Source organism: Phaethon aethereus (genome assembly GCF_964289735.1).
Source record: "Phaethon aethereus genome assembly, chromosome: 2".
NCBI lineage: Eukaryota > Metazoa > Chordata > Aves > Phaethontiformes > Phaethontidae > Phaethon > Phaethon aethereus.
Window position 1 is genome coordinate 145,140,039 of NC_138582.1, and position 22,788 is coordinate 145,162,826.

The 22,788-nt window shown below is 38.5% G+C and overlaps 1 protein-coding gene across 3 annotated transcripts in view; it reads right to left on the bottom strand.

The window, feature by feature from the left end:
• Nucleotides 1–22,788, bottom strand: part of VPS50 (VPS50 subunit of EARP/GARPII complex) — a gene marked incomplete at its 3' end in the record, with an annotated part of 93,252 nt that overhangs the window by 65,837 nt on the left and 4,627 nt on the right. For 2 of the 3 annotated variants that reach the window (XM_082014716.1, XM_082014715.1), the window contains exons 3-9: nt 16,933–17,055; nt 16,251–16,322; nt 11,581–11,634; nt 7,279–7,349; nt 6,736–6,853; nt 6,615–6,650; nt 3,984–4,066 (exon numbers count right to left, since the gene is read on the bottom strand). In XM_082014716.1, the coding sequence (XP_081870842.1) occupies nt 3,984–4,066; nt 6,615–6,650; nt 6,736–6,853; nt 7,279–7,349; nt 11,581–11,634; nt 16,251–16,322; nt 16,933–17,055 (557 nt within the window). The remainder of the gene's footprint in view (nt 1–3,983; nt 4,067–6,614; nt 6,651–6,735; nt 6,854–7,278; nt 7,350–11,580; nt 11,635–16,250; nt 16,323–16,932; nt 17,056–22,788) is intronic. The other variant, XM_082014717.1, reaches the window with a different exon arrangement.

Sequence of the window (22,788 nt, forward strand, 5' to 3'; positions counted from 1 at the left end):
TTCTGAGGCCTATGTTAACTATCAAAAGATAGACTCTAGCTTCCCTACCTAGTTCTCTCCACTTAAATGATATGCCCATCACCCCTCTCTTCTTGGTAACATTAGATAACCTGGATACAGCATTCTCGAAAGAAAGGTTTAAACAGGAAAAAAAAAAACTTTATCAGAAAGAGCTGGCATTAAACACTAAATCAAGGAGCCAGTATTTCTTTGTTGTTTCTCCACATGTGACGTGCCTGCAAACAGAAGTGTCTCCACAACAATTTCATGTTACTACATCTCCTGCTGGAGTTTGAGCATTTCCTGTTACTCAGTTCTTTTAGCTAGCAAGGTGACAGTAGAACAAGAGTAAGAACCTTACATTAAACCATATAAACATTAAACATTAAAACCATATAAACACAACAGTATGATTCCTTTCAAACAACTGTCATGAACATGCTTCTGCTAATCTAGTGTTTCTTTACCTTTTCTAATTAAATTAAAAATACACATGGATTTTTCACCTCAGGCAACTTACATGCTCACACACATGAGGAACTTGCTCAACTACTGCAATGTAGGGCTGAAAAACTTCCTGGGCTCCAGAAACTATTTTTTGATTATTGCAGGGGATCACATTTAACTAATTTCATCTGTATACCAGCACAGATCCTCATGAAAACTAGTTCCTTGTTTCCACTATTCTTAATGCCAGGCAAGCCTCAGCTTGCAAATCACCTGGTGACACAGGAGGCTTGGGCAGCTCAGGGACCTGAGCCCTCATGCCACACTTCCCAGCAAGCGCCCCAAGATCAGAGCCATTCCAGACTGGTGTACTTTTCTTTCCTTTTGGGAGAGAAGGATGGGGACGAATTCAAAAGATCGTTTCTCGCATGAAACACAACCAATGTAAAACTGCCACGTGTTTCTTACCCACTCAACTCCTGTGACACTGCTGTCTTCCCATTCCAGTGAGGGCTGAAGCACCAATTTTAAATACACACATTCATTATTTATTTATTCAACCAAGCTATGATATATGGAGGTATTTGCAAGAATACAGCCTGCATTTATGCTGACTAATTTAGGAAAAAAGGTATGATCATCAAATTGCATAAGGAAAGTAACTTTGATCAAGTACTGAAGTGAAAATGTGGAAATACAGTATCCAGCTAAATTTGTATGTATTTTCTAAGCCAGAATATATTATAAAGGTACGACATGGACATAATAGCTACACAAAAGCCCGTTTACCATAATTGAGAATTTAATTCAAGGCATTCATTTCATTAATTAAAAAAAAAGTATTAGAAGTCTTTTTTTTTTGCATCCCCATCCATATAAATCTAAATTAGTGCGTTTTTAGAAGGCACATTACTGCAATATAACAGAAGTAACATTTTGACCCAAATGCAATAGACAGAGTCATCCTATTATCTGACACTACATTTTCCTACAGTTCTTTCAAGGGAGTCTACTCACATCACAATGGATCAACAAGCAGAAGGCAAAAGACTTTGATTTATATCTTTAATCAAAGATGAATCATATAATGCAAGCATTCCCCAGGAAGAAGACAATGAGAAACAAAGTAATTGACATCCAGCCTATTATTTCAAAGAAGGATGAGCAGCCACTCTTAAAACCAAAGAAGTCTTAGTAGGGAAGTTGAAGTTCTTGCCTCTTCAGATTACGTATACACCAAAATAAAAAAATTATACGCTTCATAGAAAGGTTTAAATCCCCTGCTGTCAAAGGTTTAAATCCCCTGCTACACCCAATTCCTACCACCATCTAGCAAGAAGAATGTGAAGAATGATTCTACAAAGGAAGGCACTGATTCTTGTCATGTGGACAGCGGACAATCAAAGGGATACTGTGAAAATTTCATGGTAAGATACTGAGGTGATGCCTCATACAAGCACATGTTTAAATGAGAGCACGTTTTCTTGACTAGCTGTTTTTACTGCAGTCCTGAATAGAAATGCAAAAGATCTATTTATTCATTTAGCCCAATCCCCTGCTAGTGAAACATTATTCCATATAATACATATTCTCTCAAACTTCTGAAAGTAGAACAGTGCACAGAGACTGAAATATATGCACTGGGGCTGGGATTTACAGCTAAAATGTCCTTCTGCTCTCACAATGCAAACAAAATCAAGCTCAAAAAACTCTCCCAAAATAAAGAAGCAGTACTGATTTTTTCTATCATCATCCTTTCTTTCAAGAAACTTATCTTGGATGCAAAGATATCCTTTTGAGTGCAACAAAGTAAATCCTCAACAGCTATTTGTCATGTATCTTGTCAGTATGCTATCAGATTTAAAATAGTATGACTTTTGCAGTTAAATATTCCAAACTGCAGAAACGTGAACTGTTTAAGTTCCAAATTTGGCTATAGTGGACATAGTGTAGTGGAGATAAAATTGGAAGCTGCAAGAAAAGCTTGAAGTGATGCAACATTAAACAGAAACTTCATATCATTTACACAAAACAGAATTTAACTCAAAAAACCTGTAATTTAACCTAAAACTCAAAAGTTTTCTAGATGAGCACTGTAAAATCCTAAAAAAAAATCAAACTGGCTTTTCATGCTGCATAAATGTTGCTAATTTCTCAAAAAAAAAAATGCAGCAAATATGCAGAATAAATCAGATTAATGTTTGGAGCCACAGATCATCTGAAAGAGCAATTAATACTAAGGAGAGCTTACTGAAGAGTACAGACAAGACACAGGTGGAAGACTGCAAGACCCAGGTCTCTACAGAAGGTAGAGTCAAGCAGAGAAAAAGTTGTTCAGGAGTCGTTTTGCTTCTCAACAATTGGATTGTCAAGGACTGAGGAAAATCACAGTCATTTTTCCTCATTCAAATACATAAAAAATAGTTTTCATTCATCAGTATATAAGGAAGGGATTAAAAATTTTAATTTATGTAGCCAAATGTTGGCTGTACAGTCAATTTATATCCACACACAAGCTTTATGGAACTAAAAAGAAAGCAAAAAGCAGCTTTGAAATCTGACTTCAGAATAGAGAGGGGTTTATTTCCACGTACAATTCCTAACTTCATACACTTTTTGGTGCATCTTCAGATTCTGAAACAACTATACCTCAAAAGTAGATCCTAAAGTCAAGGATCTTGAAATCAAGGATTATGGGTAATTACTCTGAAGTTGCAACAAAGCATACATTTAGAGCACAGAGGGAGGCAAAGCATGTGTATTCATAGGTTTTACTCCTTCTAAGTCAGAGAGCATTCTGACAGGAGATCAAACAATGTCATGCTTTTACCCACAAATGTAAAATTCTAATTAAAAATGACACAAAAAAATTATCCAAATAATGTAATGATCTTTTTAGTGGATGAAACATCAAAATTCACTTAATTTTATTTGTTGTCATACCTATTATGACTTTGAACTTAATGTTAACCCAATTTCATTTTTTTTTCTTTCGAACAAGTGATGGAAACATCAAGTCTTTCTAAGCTAGAAACTGCAGATATTCAAATTAGTTCCGGTTCTGAAAGCAATTTCTCCATAACAGCATGAAGGTCTGCACTTGCTAATTTCATTGCCAAGAATCTGGGTGAGTTACTTTCCACAAGCCATCTTGCTGTAGGTATATTAATTCCAGAATATAAACTTGCTTATTAAAAAATTAGCTCAGGTATCTCTAGGCTGCAGGTTGTAGCACAGTTATAATTCAGTCTTAGTTGAAACTTCACCCGCCAATATACTACAACAATTACAAAACAATGACATAGTCCAAACATATATTATATAGCGTTATGATTGTGACTACTGGTTACTAGTGGTACAGGGGGGAGGGAAACTACTGAGGATGCTTATGTTTTTCCAAATGCCTCAATTTTACTTTAAGCAGAAAATTAAACTTCAAACAAAGCTGCTTTAAAGAATGAGAATTAATGATCACTGTTTTATACCATTTACAAATAAATCATACAGAAGCTGAAATCTGCACAATGTCACCTTACCTTATACAACTGTAGTGTTTGAAAGTGCTGGCAGCTTTCTGGCATTCCAAGCACAGCTGAATAGCTCCTGGATAATCCTCTTCCTTAGGATAAAACACAATGGAAAGCTAATTTGGCTTTTGAAGCGAACACTGCAACACCCATTTTTGCTTGCATGCTTATCTATAAGCATTAAGAACAGAATATTTTGCCTCTTATGTCTATACAATAAAGTTAAAGGAAATGAGTGAGGGTCTATCGCAGAACTTAATGTGCAAAGCAGTTTAGAATTAGAAGCAGACAACATGTTAGCAACATCTGAAAACACTATGCATTACCTTTGCAAATGGCTTGCTGTTTTGTTTACTAAACACATTCATACAAAACATATCAGAAAATTTTTATTACAAAACTACTAACATTTTCCCAGTGAACTTTCAAAGCTTTGTTAACACAATACGATCTATTCATGAGCAAGGAAAGAGGTAATTTTAGGCACTGGCAGGCTGTTGCCATAGTTTACAAAACCTAAAAAGAGACAAGGGAGACACTCCAACATTATGCCCAAATAAACACTATTGCATTTGACATATTCTATAGATAATTAAAAATTAATTTAAAGACATCTGGCTCACACAAGGCCCCAGGACAAAAAGAACATAATTTAGGGGAAAAAAAAAGTAAGTATTGTCCCAATTTGTAAGAAGAATATCCAATAGGTAGATCAATCAGGAAGTACATGAAGATGCCAGAACAAAACCAAAACAAAAACATGCACACAAAAATGTAAAACCACAGGATCTTGCCAACAGAACATGGGCAGTGCCCTGGGTATAACTACTATTTTTGTATTCTATTAGATACAAGGCTAGAAAGGCTCTTGAAGGAAGGAAAACCCTCTTTAATAGCTAAGAGCTTCCCTTTTTTGTCCTAATTACATCCATTATATTATATGCTTCAGAGAGCTGAAATGCAAAGGTGTTACTGGAATTTTAAAGTCATTGAGTGAAAAGTAAAAACGCAAGGCCAATTTATATTCAGCTATTATCATAAAGGAGTTTCTGAAATGAAATTGGTTTTAACAGCAGCATTCTAATGCAGATCAAGTTTAGCTAAAAACACAAAAAACCCCACACACATTACCCATTAGATGAAAACAGAACAGTACATTGGTCTAAAATGATTGCTGCATTTACAGCTCTTTGAATCTTTCTCTATTGGAAACCTGGTACTTGCTCCATTAAGTCCAACAGAGCTCAAATCAGAAAGCCTACTTGCATAACATATATCACTAATATAATCCAGATGCAGCTCATTCCTGTAAGTTATTATAGCTTCGTGTCTGGTCTTTTTTTAATTGGGAACGCCATCTAAATGTTCCTCTATGAATGGCTACTAATAGCTCGCATGCATATTCCAAGCAATGAACTTCTTGGAGTAAAGACAATAAATTGGCCAACATTTAGGATACCTTATTGGGAGCAGACACTGAGCACAGCTCTAAAACTGCACTTAGCCAGAAAGGGCTGTTACAGCCCTTAACAGCCCTTAGCCCTTATTAAAAAAAAAAAAAATCACTAGCAAATTATCATAATCAGACACCAGGGTCTGTGTGTGAATGCAACACCCACACCTCTGTCTCAAGACAATGCCTACCAGTAGACAGTGAAGTGCAACAAAATAAAGCACAGAAATTAAAAGCTAATCATTGCACAGGGCTTAATGAGCAACAGGCAATGTTTATGCAGCCTGTAAATTAATACATTCTTGCTTGGTAAAGAGTAAGAAAGTGTGCTGAGACAAGGTGTATTACCCAAGATGGAATTAAACTGAAAGAGTCATAAGAGTAGCAACTATTAAGACTCCATTTCCAAATTTAGTAACTAGGGATTATCACAACATTCCATGCAGTATTTATGCCAGTAAATATTTGGCAAACTAGCAAGTCAAAATTGCTATACTACATGATTAAAATATAGTTGTCACTAAAATCCTGAAATTGTCTTTTATATTGTTTAATCACCTTAAGACAAGATCTTGGTTTTGCCTTCTGCAGTATCTACTGCATTTTTAGGCAGTATTTACACTGTATCAGTAGAATTTTCAGTGTCATGGCCTGCATGTTGCAATGTTTTCTACACTGACTATTAAAAAGCCAACCCAATGGATAAGGAGAGAAGCTGCTACACTTACAAATAAAATACCAAGTAAGGAGCCCATACATAAATTTGTACAGTAATATACCAGTAGAAGTACTTTATCCAGACCCAGCATATCAACAACCAGCTACATCTCACTTTCTTTTTTCTTCCAAATATCAAGCTACGGCCAGAAAAGAAGTATAAGTTGAGAGCAGGGAGCAGGCTAAAGATGCCACAGCACTCTACTGAACTAACTCAAACCTCACTGCCCATGATCTAAAGGCAGGATTGAGCCTTTGACAGAAAATATTTCTCCCTGGCACAGGGGCTACTAAATTTGATATGAAGTATTTTTCACAATATTTAAAAAAAAGATTAAAAATATAATTTCACCACAGGCATACACCCATAGCCTGTTTGCAAGAGGAAGTAAAGGGGGGACAAAATTAAGATGACTGACAAAAGTAGACTTAGAATAGCTTCAAATTATAATAGTCTAGAAGGGACTTACCTCCAACATCTCACTCAAACGCACATCAGTTCTTTGCTAAAAATAAAATTAGAAAAACAGTGGTAACTACACAGAAATAAAGAAAAATATTTTGCCATCAAACAAAAACAACTGTACATACCAGTGTTTTTATTGTTCTCAGAGACTTTAGCAGTCCAATAAGCAACTGCCGTTTCCTTTGATTTGCAAGGAGCCCCAAACTAGTTTGTGTGAAGCCTTCCTTTGCTATATTCAGGTGTCTGCAAAAGTTAAAAATTAGTATCATCTTCAACAATATGTAAAATAGAACTTATTTCTAGTAAATTCTAACATGTCCCTCAAAGTACATGCTAGAAAATAAGATTGTCAGCATTGTTAGGGAAACCCAGAAATTGAGATAACAACAGACTAGTAAGAAGGTACATTTTCCCTTCTGCGGAACTTGTCTGTGGATCAATGGTGTACCTCAAAAGGTTCCTATTTTAAAGAGAACTCCCAGTTCAAAAAGTGAGAGCTGCAAGAGAGACAGCAGCTGAGATTTGTTTCAGTATCTTTAACCACTATTGCGAATTCCATTCAGCACATAAATAGGAAATACCAGCAACAAGCAAACTTCCCGGGTTTAGAGATTTCTTCTTAAACACTTTTTCCCCTTTCAATCTCTGTCATTATTTAAGCAAGATACCTTCTTCCATTTGTGCAAATAACAGCTGCTAACTGAAGACCACTCTGCAATGATGTAACGCGTTCAAGTTCCTACAGAGAGACAACAGGTTAAATGAATACACAAAAGTCACGCTACACACCAGCAAAGACTAGTGATTTGGAAGTTTCTCTTGAGATGTTGTAACTTTGTCGAGTTACTTTATATGTTATTTGTTTCATCATTTTATAGATGCTAAGCACTGAAATGCAGCGTTAATATATATTTTCAAATACAATTCTCTTTTAAAGAAATTATCTTTTAACAATACTTGAAATCCATTTTCACTGCAGTGGAACTCTCTACATTTATATACAGTACATTTAGCCTAAGAATCTTTGTACCATTAATGCACTGTATCAGAATGATTGAAGCTTCAGGGACAGAAGACAGTGTTTAATTTGCATTAATATGACAGAGAGCAGCAAAACAAAACAAAACAAAAAAAATCATGTTTCACATTGGCATTTTCTTGTTCAGAAGCACTTGTGTTCTACCAATTTAATAGATGTCACTTCATGATGAACGTTAATTGTATCCTGTTTAATTTCAGCTGAAAACTCTTCAGCACAGGTGACCTGAATTTAGCTTGATTTTGACTTCATGAAGTACCTAGCATAAATCACAACTCCTTTAAAAAAAAAGGGGTTTTTTTTATATACCTATTAGGATTTCTTTTGTTAGGAACAGCACTGCACAAAAGTGAACGCTCTTCCCATGCTAAAGAAAAAAAATTTTTTTTTAGTACTGCTCATCATTTCAAAATACACCAACTACTTTCCATGGGGAGAAGGGAGACACTCACTTTGAAATCTAATCCAGTTCTAAAGATATGATAAGAAAAAACAAGTTTAAATTTTAATTCAGTTTAAGATCAGTTCCTGGTCAGTCTCCAAAGATACAAGTAATTCTGACAAATCACTGAGCTGCATCATTTACCAAAAACAGTTCCTCTTTTATGTCAACAACGTTGCTTTTGGAAAAATGACAGCTTAGTTACTGCTACGCATAATACCTTAAGAAACCAAACTCAAAAGTTATTTTCCTCAGTACCTACTTCTTCCTAAAAACATACTTGGTAAATGTCAGAGCTATTCCAAAGGCCTTTTTCATGAGGAAATGCATCCAATAAGAAGCAACTCCATTCCAGTCTTGCCTCTTGCAAAGATTCTGTAAAATCCCTCCTTTGAACATGACTAGATGGAGAGGCATGGGGAGAGGGTGCAGCCTAACAGCCCCCAGAGAAGGAGTCTTCCATCCAGCATTTAGGGCTGAATGCATTTTTTCTCTTCTAAAAGACCATCTTCCACCCATTAGTTGTTCCTAAAGCATGCCTTTCCTTCTAAGGAGAAGGGAAAACTGTAAATGCCTTGCCTTGCATCTGTGCCATGCCTCTCAGCCCACAGTAGTGCCTGTTAGACCAGTACTTCATACTAGGAATGGGGTGCAAACCATGACTTCTCCACATTTTCCTTTGCATAGTGGAAACAACCTGTCCAGGAAAGAGTCAAGTGCATTTTTGTTTCTTCTAATAACCTGTTACTGTAATTAGACACTGAACTGGAGCTGCCATTACAGAGTAGCCACAGCACATCCCGAGTTTCATTTCATGAGTCAGTGGGAAGGAGAGTCCTATGATGCCCACCAGAAATCTCTGATAAGTAAGTCTACTACAAGAATAACTCTGTGCAAGGCTGTGCCCATAAGTAACACTGAAGGATTACTGACTTAATAGGGCAAATATGCATTTGAGAAATGCTTTTAAAAGATTCTTACCAGTACGATGGATTTTTACCTGTCCCTTTGGAACATCTGAAAGAACTTCTTGGTATAAAACACATGCACCTCACTAAGATGTTCCTAGGAGTATTCTTTCATATGTTCATCAATGACATAGACAGTGGGATCGAGAGCACCCTCAGCAACTTTACAGACGACACCAAGCTGAGTGGGGCAGTTGAAACACCTGAGGGATGGGATGCCATCCAGAGGGACCTGGGCAAGATTGAGGAATGGGCCTCTCTAAAGCTCATGAAGTTCAACAAGGCCAAGTGCAGGGTCCTGCACCTGGGTCGGGGCAACCCCTGGTATCAATACAGGCTGGGGGATGAAGGGATCAAGAACAGCCCTGCCAAGAAGGACTTGGGGGTGGATGCAAAGCTGGACATGAGCTGGCAATGTGCGCTCACAGCCCAAAAGGCCAACCACATCCTGAGCTGCATCAAATGAAGCGTGGCTAGCAGGCCGAGGGAGGTGATTCTGCCCCTCTCCTCCACTCTGGTGAGACCCCACCTGGAGTCCTGCATCCAGCTCTGGAGCCCTCAGCACAGGAAAGACATGGACCTGTTGGAGTAGGTCCAGAGGAGGGACACAAAAACGATCAGAGGGATGGAGCACCTCTCCTGTGAGGGCAGCCTGAGAGAGTTGGGGTTGTTCAGCCTGGAGAAGAGAAGGGTCTGAGGAGACCTTACTGCAGCCTTCCAGTGCTTCAAGGGGGCTTCTAAGAAAGATGGGGACAGACTTTTTAGCAGGGTGTGTTGCGATAAGACAAGGGATAATCATTTTAAACCCTAAAAGAGGGTAGATTTAGACTAGATCTAAGGAAGAAACTTTTCACAATGAGGGTGGTGAAACACTGGCACAGGTTGCCCAGAGAGGCAGTAGTTGCCCCATCCCTGGAAACATTCCAGGTCAGGTTGTATAGGGCTCTTAACAACCTGATCTAGTTGAAGATGTCCCTGCTTATTGCAGGGGTGACCTTTAAAGGTCCCTTCCAACCCAAACTATTCTATGATTACACAGCAAAATGCAAGAAGCACATTCTCCACAGTAGTATTATGCATTGAGAGGGGATTTTCAAAGTGAAGCTGCTGTATTCAGAAAAAGCAGTACTCGCTCAACAACATCCATTCTGAACATGCACAAGAGCAAAAACATACCAGAAGGTTTGGATACCATGCAATTACCCTTTCTGCTCCCCTCTACACTATCTTATGAAGACTTGACCACTGTAACACTTAGTCAGCCTTCTCCTGCAATAGCCTCCCACTTGACTCCTGTAACTAAAACTGAAATATTACTACCCTTACAGCTTTCTTCTTCCATCAGCTACTGCAGGAGATGATGCAAGCAACGTTCACCCCCCCATTTTTCTTTAAACAGCAGCACTCCTCCTTCTACCCAAAAGAATGCCAGAGCACAGATGGGACACTCGCAACGTCACTAACACTGGATGTGTGGCCCATGAGCACAAGTTACACCCTCAGGATGAAAAAGGAAAATAATTCCAGCTCCATGAAATCTACCATGGGTTAACACCCAGAAGATACAAGCCCTAGCCCACAGCAGTGTATCAGCTGAGAAGCAGGAGGCAAGGAAGGGAGGGATGTAACAGGAAGAGGAGAGACAGGGGAGAGGGACAGGGGAGGGACCTCCACCACCAAATGCAGCCATCATTGACCCCTCACACTCTCTCCAGCTTCTTGACCAAAATGAGAATTGCCATAGTCACCGGTATGACAATGTTTACGGAGGGTGCTGTACACACACAGAATTATCCACCACAGGATATTTCTCAGGCTACTTTGGTAACAATCCCAAGTTTTCACTTTGCATAATTCTCACTGTCATTTCCTGGAAGGCAGATAAAATCAGGCAAAGTTGACCAAATGTATAGGGGCATTATTAAAAAGAAATGGGTAGAAAAAAGCCTTCTCTTTAGAGAAACTTTATGATCCCTGTTCCAATTATGTTTTAGGAGCAAGGAGAAAAGCTGTGCCAGTATTCCACTGCAAGCAGCTAAAGCTTTGCTTTGTTTTGCTCTCAGAGATCTTCGACATGTTGAGGCTCAATCCTCTCTTAGATGCTTTCTTCTCACGACTGCCTGAGATTAGTGGCAGGTTTCTGGTTAAGTGCTCTTAAGAAAGGTCATTGCTGTTTTCTCTCATGGAAAAAGAGCTGAAACAATTCTTAAACACAGGCACAAATGAAGCTCTTGTTCAAGTCCATTACAGGTATTAGTCAAGCCTGTGAATTCATGTTTTCAGAAAGCCTTCTTAAAATAGTCATAGGCCTTTATCATCCTAAAGGCCTCAAGCTCAATACTCCCTTGGTTCTTTTCACTCTACAAATACAGGTTTATCATACATAGGCAGCTAGCTCCAACCAGGCACTAGCCTCTCTACCAACAGGTTACTAGATTTAATCCCCAGTGAAACAAGTGCAGCATTATAACAGCACAAAATGGAGCAGTTTACTCTAAAAAGTGACTGTTAGTTGTCTTACCTGAACATATGCAGGCTGTTTTTCAAGAATCAAGTCTGCAACTTTCTTAGATACCTTAAAAAGAAGAATATTACAGGTGATACATAGCAATCTCAATTAAGTAGGTCATCCCTGTACTGAAGTTGTACAAGTTTGTGATTCTGTATCGTCTACTTCTGTAGTTCTCAAATTTATTCATAGATACGCCACAACAAGGTAAAAAAACCTAAAAATGATCATCAGCTTTCCTTAGGAGCAAGATAAGAAAATTGTTTACGGTTCCATTTAGGAATTAGTGGCCATTTTTACATTAATCCCTTACTTCTCTGCTTGTTAAGGAACATGCTAGTATGGAAAACAGAAATAATATAGGACACTACAACTGCTTACTTTCTGCTTGTATTACTGCTAGAGTACAAATTTGAAGTTAACCATCTACCATGGAGATCTAAGAAAGCCCTAAGACACCTACCTTTCAGACTGATATTTTATTCAATAAAATCCATGTCAAAATTAATATTCACCCTGTGCACATTACATCCTTTCTTTAGCACACAGAACATGCATATTTTAACATTTTCTCCACTGTTGTGAACTAACAGTAAGTGGAATGCTACTGAGAGCTGCTGTCTGTACTGAATTTAAAAATGGGCATTTCTACCTTGATCAGCTTCTTATGCGCAAACACACAAGCTTAAAAAAAAAAAATCCAATAGTAACAGTCATACAAATGCAAGCTTGAGAATAGTGCGTTTTGTTTTGTTTTTCAGCAGGGACTACAAATATTTAAGAAGAAACAGTTTCAAACATGACAAAGAAATTATTGGTATTGCTTTTCTTGGGGAACAATACTCTCAGAAATTAAAATAAAATAAAACTGCCCATGACAGCCAGCCAGCCCACAATGCACTACTGGGGAAGATAGATATGGAGGTTTTTAGATATTTAACTGTTTAGTCAAACATAGCACAAAGTCGGGATCTTCAATCAGCTTTCCTGTAACAAACTTACAGTGGCTCCACCACATCCATTCCCAGCCTCTTGAAAAGCACCTGCACACAAATGGTCTTCAAGGTACTCCGATATCATCGTCTGGCAATCTGGACAAGCGGCATATATCTAGCTATGCTCTCCTCCTTCCATATTAAAAAACCAGCCAGAATCATAAAGCTATTTTAAAACCTTTTAGTTGTGCTATAAATAAAATAAAGCTTTCTTCTTCAGGACAGCAAAAGAATCACTCCAGAGCAGGGCAGGGGCAGGACAGGATGTTATTAGGCCAAAAGCTACACAAGCCTAATGGGACCTTCAGGCTCTAAAGAAGTTTTGTTCACTGCACAGTCTACGTGCTGTGAAATTTTCAAACTGTTCTTGCCTCTAGCCCTGTATCTGTAAAAACTTTAGGACAGGGATATACTTGCTAGTCATGCATTGCTCCAATACAATCTAATGGCTTGATTCTTCACTGTTATAGGGATTCATCAAGCAGTACACATGAACAAAAGATGTGTTTCATTTTCAGTTTTTACACTTTTTTTGTTTTGCAAGTTCTCAGTTACCCTTGACTAATAACAACCTCACTGTCAACCATCTGCCACAGCCATTTTTTTTTTTTTCTTTCCTTGAACCTAGTGATACGACTTTTCTGAGCTTCCAAACTATTCTCTTTCCTTTCTTTTGGATGAGCAATATTACCCCAGCTTCCTTTCATTCATTTCCAAATTTTCCCATCTCTTTTGGCATCTTCCATTCAATTGTGGTGATTTAGTTTTTAATTCTTAACTTTTGGAATCCAGAATTGCAATTGCTAGCAATGAATGTGACTGCAGTAACCAATGCATGCAAACAACAATGTTCTTTGAGGGGACCAAACAGTTTTCTCCAAAACAACTTGTTATTTCCTAAATCACATCAGGAAAAAATATTTCATCTTCTGAAGACAAAAAGATACAGCTGTGGATATCAGTCTACTAATTAAAATTAAGTCAAACAGACATACAACTAAAAAGCCTCCTAATGCAAATTGTCCGTATCAAGATGATTAGACAAATTAAAGCTGTGATGATACACATATTAAAGAAGTCTGGAGTGAGTTGGAATCCATCCAACCAAATGGAAAATTGTAATGGGAAAGCCACAGAAAAGCCGGAGCCTTTAGTGACGCCGAAAACAAAGGCATGACCAAGATCAGCTGTACAAAAGCAGATGGTAACAGCCAGTGAGAAGTGGAAGATCAGAGCTCTATTACCTATAATTCACACTCATTTGAGTGCTTTGTGTTACAGAAATTTGGAAGTTGCAGTTATCTCTAAACCACTATTGTAAATTCCTATGCCAGCTATAGATACAGGCACTGAAGTGAAAAAGGCAGTGTTTTTTTTCAAAAGCAGAGGGATTGTGTGATCTGTCAACAGACTTCTAGAGTCCTCTAACAATCTATTCACAATCAGCATTAAAGTATTTTTAGAACTGAACTAACAATGTACGACATTCTGCAGTACTGTCTTCCATGAAGGACACTAATGTCCTTTAAGACAGACAGTAATCTCAACGACATACCACAAGACAAATAGACAATAATTGATACAGGAGAAGAAAACACTCAACAGTTTCTCACACTCACCTGGAATTATGACACAAGGACATGATATACAGAATACAAGAAATTTTAACAATTTGGCACATGCCCAGGGAAGAAAACAAGCCCAAGCAACAATTCCTTCCCATAGCAGAATCACATTTAGACTAGATTAAGGAAGACACAAGAAAGGCCCAATCCTGACTGCGGCTGGGGGCGGGGGGCGCAGGGAGGACAGGGAGGCAAGAGCTAGGCACATGTTTCTTGTCAAAAGTTTTGGCTTTGAGAGTTTTTGTTTTCTGAAAGAAAGACACATCTGGGCCTATTTACTGGAAACCTTGTGCTCAGTTCTCAGCCCTGTTATTCACTAAGCTGCATGCACTTTCCAGTTCCCATGTTTCAGCAGCAGCCACGCACTGAAACTACTCCCCTAGCTGCAGCCAGTTCCCATCACTCAGGCAGAATGGCCAAGACATTGATAACAGATATTAGGATTATCCAGCATATCTCAATGAAGTTGTCTCTCATTCTTGAGTGTATCTCCTTGCAAAACTAGGTCACCACCAGACGTCCTCTCAGACTTTAAAAGACAAAAAAACCAACATAAAACCAAAAACCACCACCCATTTTCAACTTCTTTCCTAATACCTCTTGGTGAGAAACATAGAATATTCATTTGTTGAACTTCTGACTAACACTTTACAAAATTTCATATGTTTATTCTGGGAAAAGCAGTCTTAGGCAGAAGAAACTTGTTCTCTATGTATTGTTAACAACCCAATATTCTCCTTCCATACATTTCATTCAAAGACATGAATTATTATTATTATTGTTATTTTACTTGCAGATACTCTCCACATGCCACAGTTAAGACATTCATTTCCTGTACCACATTATTCATCTTTAAAAGAGCAATGAATCAATAATTAATGTATGAATAGAAAATTTAAAAGCCTGAAATGTAGCAAGTACGTTTTAGAAGCTGCAACTCTGATTTCCCCCTGTAAATTATAGCTATTCCTGATTGTTACATTTCATTTGTTTTGTTATGTAATAACCCTGTACCAGTATTCACTAGAAACCCTTGTGGACAATTAACAAATTGGCAAATTAAAAATAAGAGAAAATAGCTACTCTAAGGAAAGAGTTTTTAAAACATTTTATATGTTGACAGAAATCCCTCAAAAAAAGACATAATACTGTACTATTCAGCACTGTGTTTGATGCTACTTTTTTTGCAATACACAAGAAAAGCTGAACATTCAGAAAACCAAGTTTCTAAAGAAATAGCACATTTGCTTCTTTTTACAGTGCTGTGCTGGTTCTGGCTGAGGTAGAGTTAATTTCCTTCATAGTAGCTAGTATGGGGCTGTGTTTTGGATTAGTGCTGAAAACAGTGTTGATAACACAGGGCTGTTTTCGTTACTGCTGAGCAGTGCTTACACAGAGTCAACGCCTTTTCTCCTTCTCGCATCACCCCACCAGCGAGTAGGCTGAGGGTGCACAAGAAGTTAGGAGGGGACACAGCTGGGACAGCTGACCCCAACTGACCAAAGGGATATTCCATACCATATGGCATCATGCTCAGTATATAAAGCTGGGGAGAAGAAGGAAGGGGGGCACGTTTGGAGTGATGGCATTTGTCTTCCCAAGTAACCGCTACATGCCAACGGAGCCCTGCTTTCCTGGAGATGGCCAAATACCTGCCTGCCAATGGGAAGTGGTGAATGAATTCCTTGTTTTGCTTTGCTTGTGTGTACAGCTTTTGCTTTATCTATTAAACAGTCCTTATCTCAACCCACGAGTTTTCTCATTTTCACTTTTCTGATTCTCTCCTTCATCCCACCAGGGGGATGTGAGCCAGCAGCTGTTTGGTGCTTAGCTGCCAGCTAGGGTTAAACCATGACAAATAGTTAATCACCAAAATTTACTTTCATGATTTCATATGATTATATGATTTACTGATGTGTGCTTTTAGAGTGGAAACCCATAACATAACATTAGAAGAAAAAATTATTAATATCTAATGTGTTTAAGCAATCAAAACTTACACTTCTGCCTAGACTTAGTACAACAGATTGCCTGAGGGTACAGAGGAAACAACTTTACTTACAGCAGCCTGCTGTTGTTTTAATTTGTCTCTGTACTCTTCCAGTTCTTGAAGACTAAGTACTGGAGGAAGTCTCTGCGTATAAACAACAAATTAAATCCAGTAAGAAATTAAAGGATGTTAAAGACACATGTAGTATTAACCAACCCATCCATTCCATTAAAGAAACATTCTTATTGCTTCTGCAATCTAATCTGCAGAATTAATCCATTATTTCAAATGATGGATACTGAAATAAATCAGTGCCAAGATAAACAATGTACTTTCATAATTACATCATATAATATCATAATTACCTCAAAGTTGCCTTATTTTAAGCCATATATGTATATACATGACCTCCCTAATCATTGAAATTATTATGTCTCAGCCAGTTTGCTAAAAAATACCCAAAATATAGAATGGATTTTTTTCTCCCCTCCAACTATTTTGGCTTTTTCACTATAGTTTAAATTATGAAGTGCCTGTTAGCACAAGTGATATTAATTCTATCATGTTAAAAGAAGAGACTCCATACCAATACTATATGCTTGAAGCTTTACACAATCGCAAGATGAGGCATGAGAGTACAGTTTTGTATTAATGCAAAACACAACAAAATGAAAAATAGGTCATTGAAACAAGCATATTTTTGACTCTCATTTTTTGTTCTATCATTATGTTTTCTTAAAAAAAGACAGCTCACCTCTAACTCGTATTTCACAATATCAAAGGAATCATTGGAAAAATAAACTTCTTCAATGCTGTTAATTATTTCCTGCTGAGCTTGAGGATCAGTTGGTTCTTCACGTAGTTCTCTGAGCTCCTCCTTCACAAAACAAAAAAGGATTTCCATGATGTAATATGACATCCTAATAAGAACGATGTTTTACCCAAACAAATATTTTTCAAAAGACATTTACAACATCAGTACAAGAAGCAATAGCAAAGAACAGAAAGATCAGTACACTGCGGCTTGTTCTTCGCATTACAAACAGCAAGATATTTAAAACTTTTCAAAGAATAAAGTGCACACTTCAACGTTGCAGATCACTTAAACACTTCTTCATCAATACGTTTATGGCACAAATGCATGTTAAGTCCACAGTTCTTTTCCTCCTGAAGTTTAGAAATCCTCATAATAAAATGAAAATAAATTGGCAGGCTATTTCTCCAGAAGCAAAAAAAACCCCCACAAAAACAGAACAAATAAAACCTGAATTTAAGCCCCAAGAACCACCTTCGTAAACATAAAGTAGACAGTATCACTACAAACGTATAACTTTTCAATTCAGCCCACAGAACTCACTGTAATAGAAGTTATGCCATTAAACCCTTGAATTTTTTACAGGCAAAACCAGAACAGATCTTTGCACAAAGTTAACAGATTTCAGATTTTTCTCCAACTAGCAGGGTGGTCTAAGCAGAGATGCGCTGTCAGCTGTCTGAAAGCTAATATTCAAGAGGCAAGCACCTCCCTCCTTCCTGTCACCATCTCCCCTGGAAGAGCTTCTCAACAACCCAGTTGTTTCCACTGGTCGCAACAAACCGAGGACTGAGCCCCAGAGTCCTCTTCCCCCCTCAACTGAAATAAGATCAACGTATACACGTTATGAGGCAAAGCGTCATTTTAAATACAAAGCAAGGTGCTTTTTCTCTACGCAGTTAGAGGCAGCCGCAGCTGGACGGCGGCTCCGAGCCGAGACGGGGCAGAGGATAACCCGGAGAGAAGCCATCGAGGTGCCACCTTCTTCCTCTCCCGTGCGGCCCCAAGCGCCTCAGATCTCCACAGACGGACCGTCTGAAAACGCCTGATGCAGTCGCTGCCACCAGCGCTTCCCGCTGGCGGCTGGCTGACGTGCAGCGAGATGGAGAAGCCTGCCGCACGCCACGGAGTGAATGCGGCAACCTACCCGCCCGACCTACCTGCCACCAGGGATGTAGCTGTGCGAGCGAAGGCAGGGACGAAGGGAGGGCACCAACAGATGTGAGAGAAATAGGGAAATAATATACATAAATAACAGCGTAACAAGAATAAATAACGATAACAAAGCAAAATGATGCTATTCTTTAGATAAACTCTTAAAAATGGGTTTTGAGCACAGTCCCACTCTATGCAAGCGCACGCCCACAATGCCAGAGCACCCTGCTCAGAGAAAGGCAAAGGCTGGGTTAGCTACGTGGCACTGACAGCAGATAGTACCGACAGGACAAGCTTGCAGGGAGCCTGCAGGGGAGGGCCTGCGGCACCGCACGGGCACTGAGGAGACGGGCAGAACTCCATGCAGGCAGACCCGTCCCTTCACCTCCAGCCGCACAGCTCAGACAGCAGTGACACCTTTCCGCCTCATCTTTCCGCTTTGCTAAGAGCATGAGAAACAGAGGAGAGAAGGGCACGTCATGAGGGATGAGAATGAAAAGAATCTTGAAAAATAGCCCCTTTAGAATCTCTTTCAACTTTTTAATCTATGGTTTTGAAGTTTCCATCATGTGAGGGTACATGGATTGGCAGAGCACGCACACATTCAGATTCAATGGCATACTGCTCTTGCAATAGATAATTTATAAAGCAATGAATCTATTTTGTAACTATATGTATTGGTGTCCTTTAAAACAAACAAAAAGTTATTTCCCTCTGGACTCCCTAACAAATGTCAGCTTTATGCTGTACATCCCTCTATAAATTAGCTTAACATCTTACACTGAGTAACAGAGTACATTGAGTTTCAGCTATATGAAACTAAAATTAAAAATTATCCAAGACAGGCAACAGGGTCAGCTTAATCTGTCCACCAAACCATTGCAAATGGAATCATCTAATTTACCCTCTGATGTTTGGCTACAAGTTCCTGCACGGTTGTTTGTTAAAAGAAAAAAAGAAGAAAAGTTAAACCCAAGAAGAAAACTTCAGGGTCATTTGAATATCTAGACTATTGATATCTTGTCATATTGGTGAAATGATATGTCAATGCCATAGGTCAATGGTGATTGATATTCCCAGAAGATGTATTAAGGCGGCCACTGTGGGCACATATTCTGAATTTAGAGCCACGTGATAATAAATTGGGAAGGTTGTTTTTAACATTAGCATTTCAATGAAATCTAATCAATGACCTTTTTGTCTTTGTAGAAGACCACAGTTTTCAGCACAAAAATAAAGCTGATGTTGATGTGCCTAGGAAAATTACTAGGAAACCATTTTATGCTACCTCAGAAAGATCGTCCATCTCTCTGTTTCTTGCCAAAACACTGCCTAGGAAAATATTTATTAAATGGACAGGGTTCTTCTTTATCTTGTTCATTCTTTCAAAAAAAACAGTCTAGTGAGAACAATTCTCAAGGATAAACTTAAGCTCCCATATAAATGACACTATCTCCCACCAGACTTCATGCCATGACAAACTGCAGCTTCCAGTCTATCATGCTCCACTACTTTCAAGTAACTAACATGCTTAAGGCCCATATTCACTCCCCACTGACAGAAGCAAACGTCCTTGGCTAAAGTTTATTTGCTGATACTTGATTTTTGTCATCCCTTCAATTAGAGATACAAAAAAAAATTAGATATACAGTACATATCTTTTATTACATACATATGAAGCCCATAGTTTCACAGGCCTTGGTGAAGGACAGATTTAGCACTGCGGAGCTCATACTCACGCACTTTGCAGAGGTAGAGAGCGAATCTCTATTAAGTCCCTCAAGGCACTTTTCCACCTCAGAACTTTTCTAACTACTGCCACTTAATAGCTGCCTTTAAAAAAAAAAAATCAACATTAAAACACACTTGTCAGTAAAATTTATGTAAATTTTATGTAAATTCAGCAATTCCAAGTGTTATTCTGAATAACAGAGTGTTAGTGGGAGGGAGGAGATCATATGACAATAACCCCACAGTGAACTTCACCATTGCTAAACTGAGTCAATTAGGTACACAGGAGATCAGGATGAGCAGCACATAAGCAAGGTGGACGCCATAGTACTCATTTCAGTCGACCTGCCCAGGTTAATACACACTTCAGCAGTAGGAACCCTCCAAGCTATAATGGCCAACACAGCCATCTAAGATGCTGTTTCATGGTCTACTCATTTTTCCAAAGTTTTGTTCAGCAAGAGACTTCACCTCCTACATAAAACTTCTACCACTTCTGGTGCTACATGTGCAAAATTTTTTTGCCACTATTTTGGATCATACTTTCATGGAAAGACAGTTAATCCTGTCAAACATACTTCCTTTCAGGTTGCGATTAGTGCAACCCTAAGCAGCAGGTCTCTCTTTCATAACGCCACCTAAACAGATCAGTGAAAGACAGTTTCTAGGGAGAGATAGAATAAATAAATAAATAAATAGATGAAAAACCCTATCTGTCTGACAGCTTTGTGTACTTGAAGAAGCCATCACTAAATAAAATACAGTGTTTGCATCCACACACTTCTCACATCATTCTGCCTTCCTGTTCTGCGGAAATTTACAGGTCTAGGAGCCTGTGGCAACTCCCTGAAATATATTTCAGAGGAGTCATTTCATTGCAGACTCATTTGAAATGCAGTTCAGCAAGTTTTAGATGACTTACACAGTGATTTCCCAGTGCATCACACTCCCACTCTCCTTGTATTCTACACTGCCTGTAACACTAAACCCAATATTGCTCTGTTGAATGAGGCGTTACTGGTAGAGAGTTGAAGCAAACATCTTCTGCATTTCAGTCACTACCAACCAAAATACTTGGGAAGCAAAGGCATTAATAAAAGTTAACTGATACTACTCAGAAAAAAAAAAAAAAACCCTGAAAAATTTCCAACCTAATTAGAAGCTGAAGATCAGCAATAGCCTATGCACCTCTATGCAGAGAGTGCCAGGGGCCAAGTCTGCGTGGTACTCATTTGGACACAGCCTCCCTCTCTTTGTCATGAGCCAAAAACATACCAAAAAAACCACACAATGTATATCCCTCCATTCTGAACTTGGAAAACACCTATGTTAAAAGCTAATCTTAAATACCAGAATGAGGGCCCTGCTCAACAGATTCAATCAGCAGGTACACTGCAACATCCCACCACCATGAAATAAATAATGTATAAAAGTATTTTTTTATATTTATACACACACAATATTTTAATTTTATCTATATAGAAAGATATATTTATGTATTATATACATCTCATAACATATTTATAACCGTATCTATAATCTCGCCTCAAAACTTCTTCCCCCCCCCCCCCCCATCCACAGCTAGGGAAGGCAGTCCCACAGGAAAGCTTGTGGTATTCCCTTATCTTTCACATGAAATGCCCAGAACCTTCTTCTGGTCTTTCCTTCTTCAGTATGTATACAGAGTACTTATTAAAAAGCCCTCACTCTACCAAAACAAACATTACCCTCTAAAAACAATTCTCCCCCTGGAGAGAACAACAAAGCCTGATCCCCAGAGCAGATAGTCACACCACCGCTTAATGCACTCCTGAAAAGCACTCAGCTACTGTTGGGGAAATAGAAACCCACACTTCTGTATCTATAGGAAAAGCATTAAAAAAATAAACTTTCCATGTTGTTTACCACCATAAGCCACAAAGTCAACTAATATTTCTATATTGCATATGAGCTGATTATCATCAGGATAAACATAACCTAACTCAAAGTCAACTCATTATTAACCCCACACACTTGAGTTCGAGTGTACAAGATACCTATCTCACCCTTTTGTGGTACAATCTACTAAACAAAACTATTATCAGCTTGGGAAACAACAAAGCTTACAATAACAGAATGGTTAAAAAGAATTACAGTTCCCCAGGGTGAGCAGGGCACACAGATGAAGTAAGGTATCTCAATCAAAAAAGATAGGAAATCCCACTACAGACAACTTTCTCTTCAAGAAATTCTGCCTTACAATTCAGATTTGCCTTATCTACAGACTATAGCACAGACTTAAACTATTATACACTTATTTCTCTGTGTGACTGAGTTGGCAGTAGGAGTCTGCATTACAACAGAAAGTAAAATAAGTTTGCTGGTGATTTGCCTTCACATAACGGAAGCAAATTGAAATTTTCCAAGATAGTTGCAAAACTTACTGGAGTACCGGTTAATGTTAGTGCATACACTCACGAGTATTTTATTTCATAAAATACTTCAGTGCCGAATCATTTCTTTGTTTAAAAACAAAAAATTGAGGAGAACAGTCATCACTAACACTCTTACCAGCAAGCCACCAGTCAACAAACCAAAAACTTTCATATGTCAAGACCCAAAAGAATTTTCCTGGTGTTCCCCTCAGGGGATGCAACATTAACATATTCTTCCTCTGCTCTGTATTTCCCATTTGACCTCCAAACTCATATGTCAGTCCCCCATTTCAAAAACATGGTTTTGTCCCTAGAGTTAGCATTATTTACCAACAGCTTGTGCTCTTTTCCAGCAATTCATGCTGGCTCTGCAGCCTCTGGTTCTGGATACTTCTCTATAGCTTTCACTCAGCTCTTGAAACTTTCAGTAACTCTTGCCCTGAATCAATCTGGAGATACCACTTTGAATGTGGAAGCGTGATGATGAAAGTGCAAC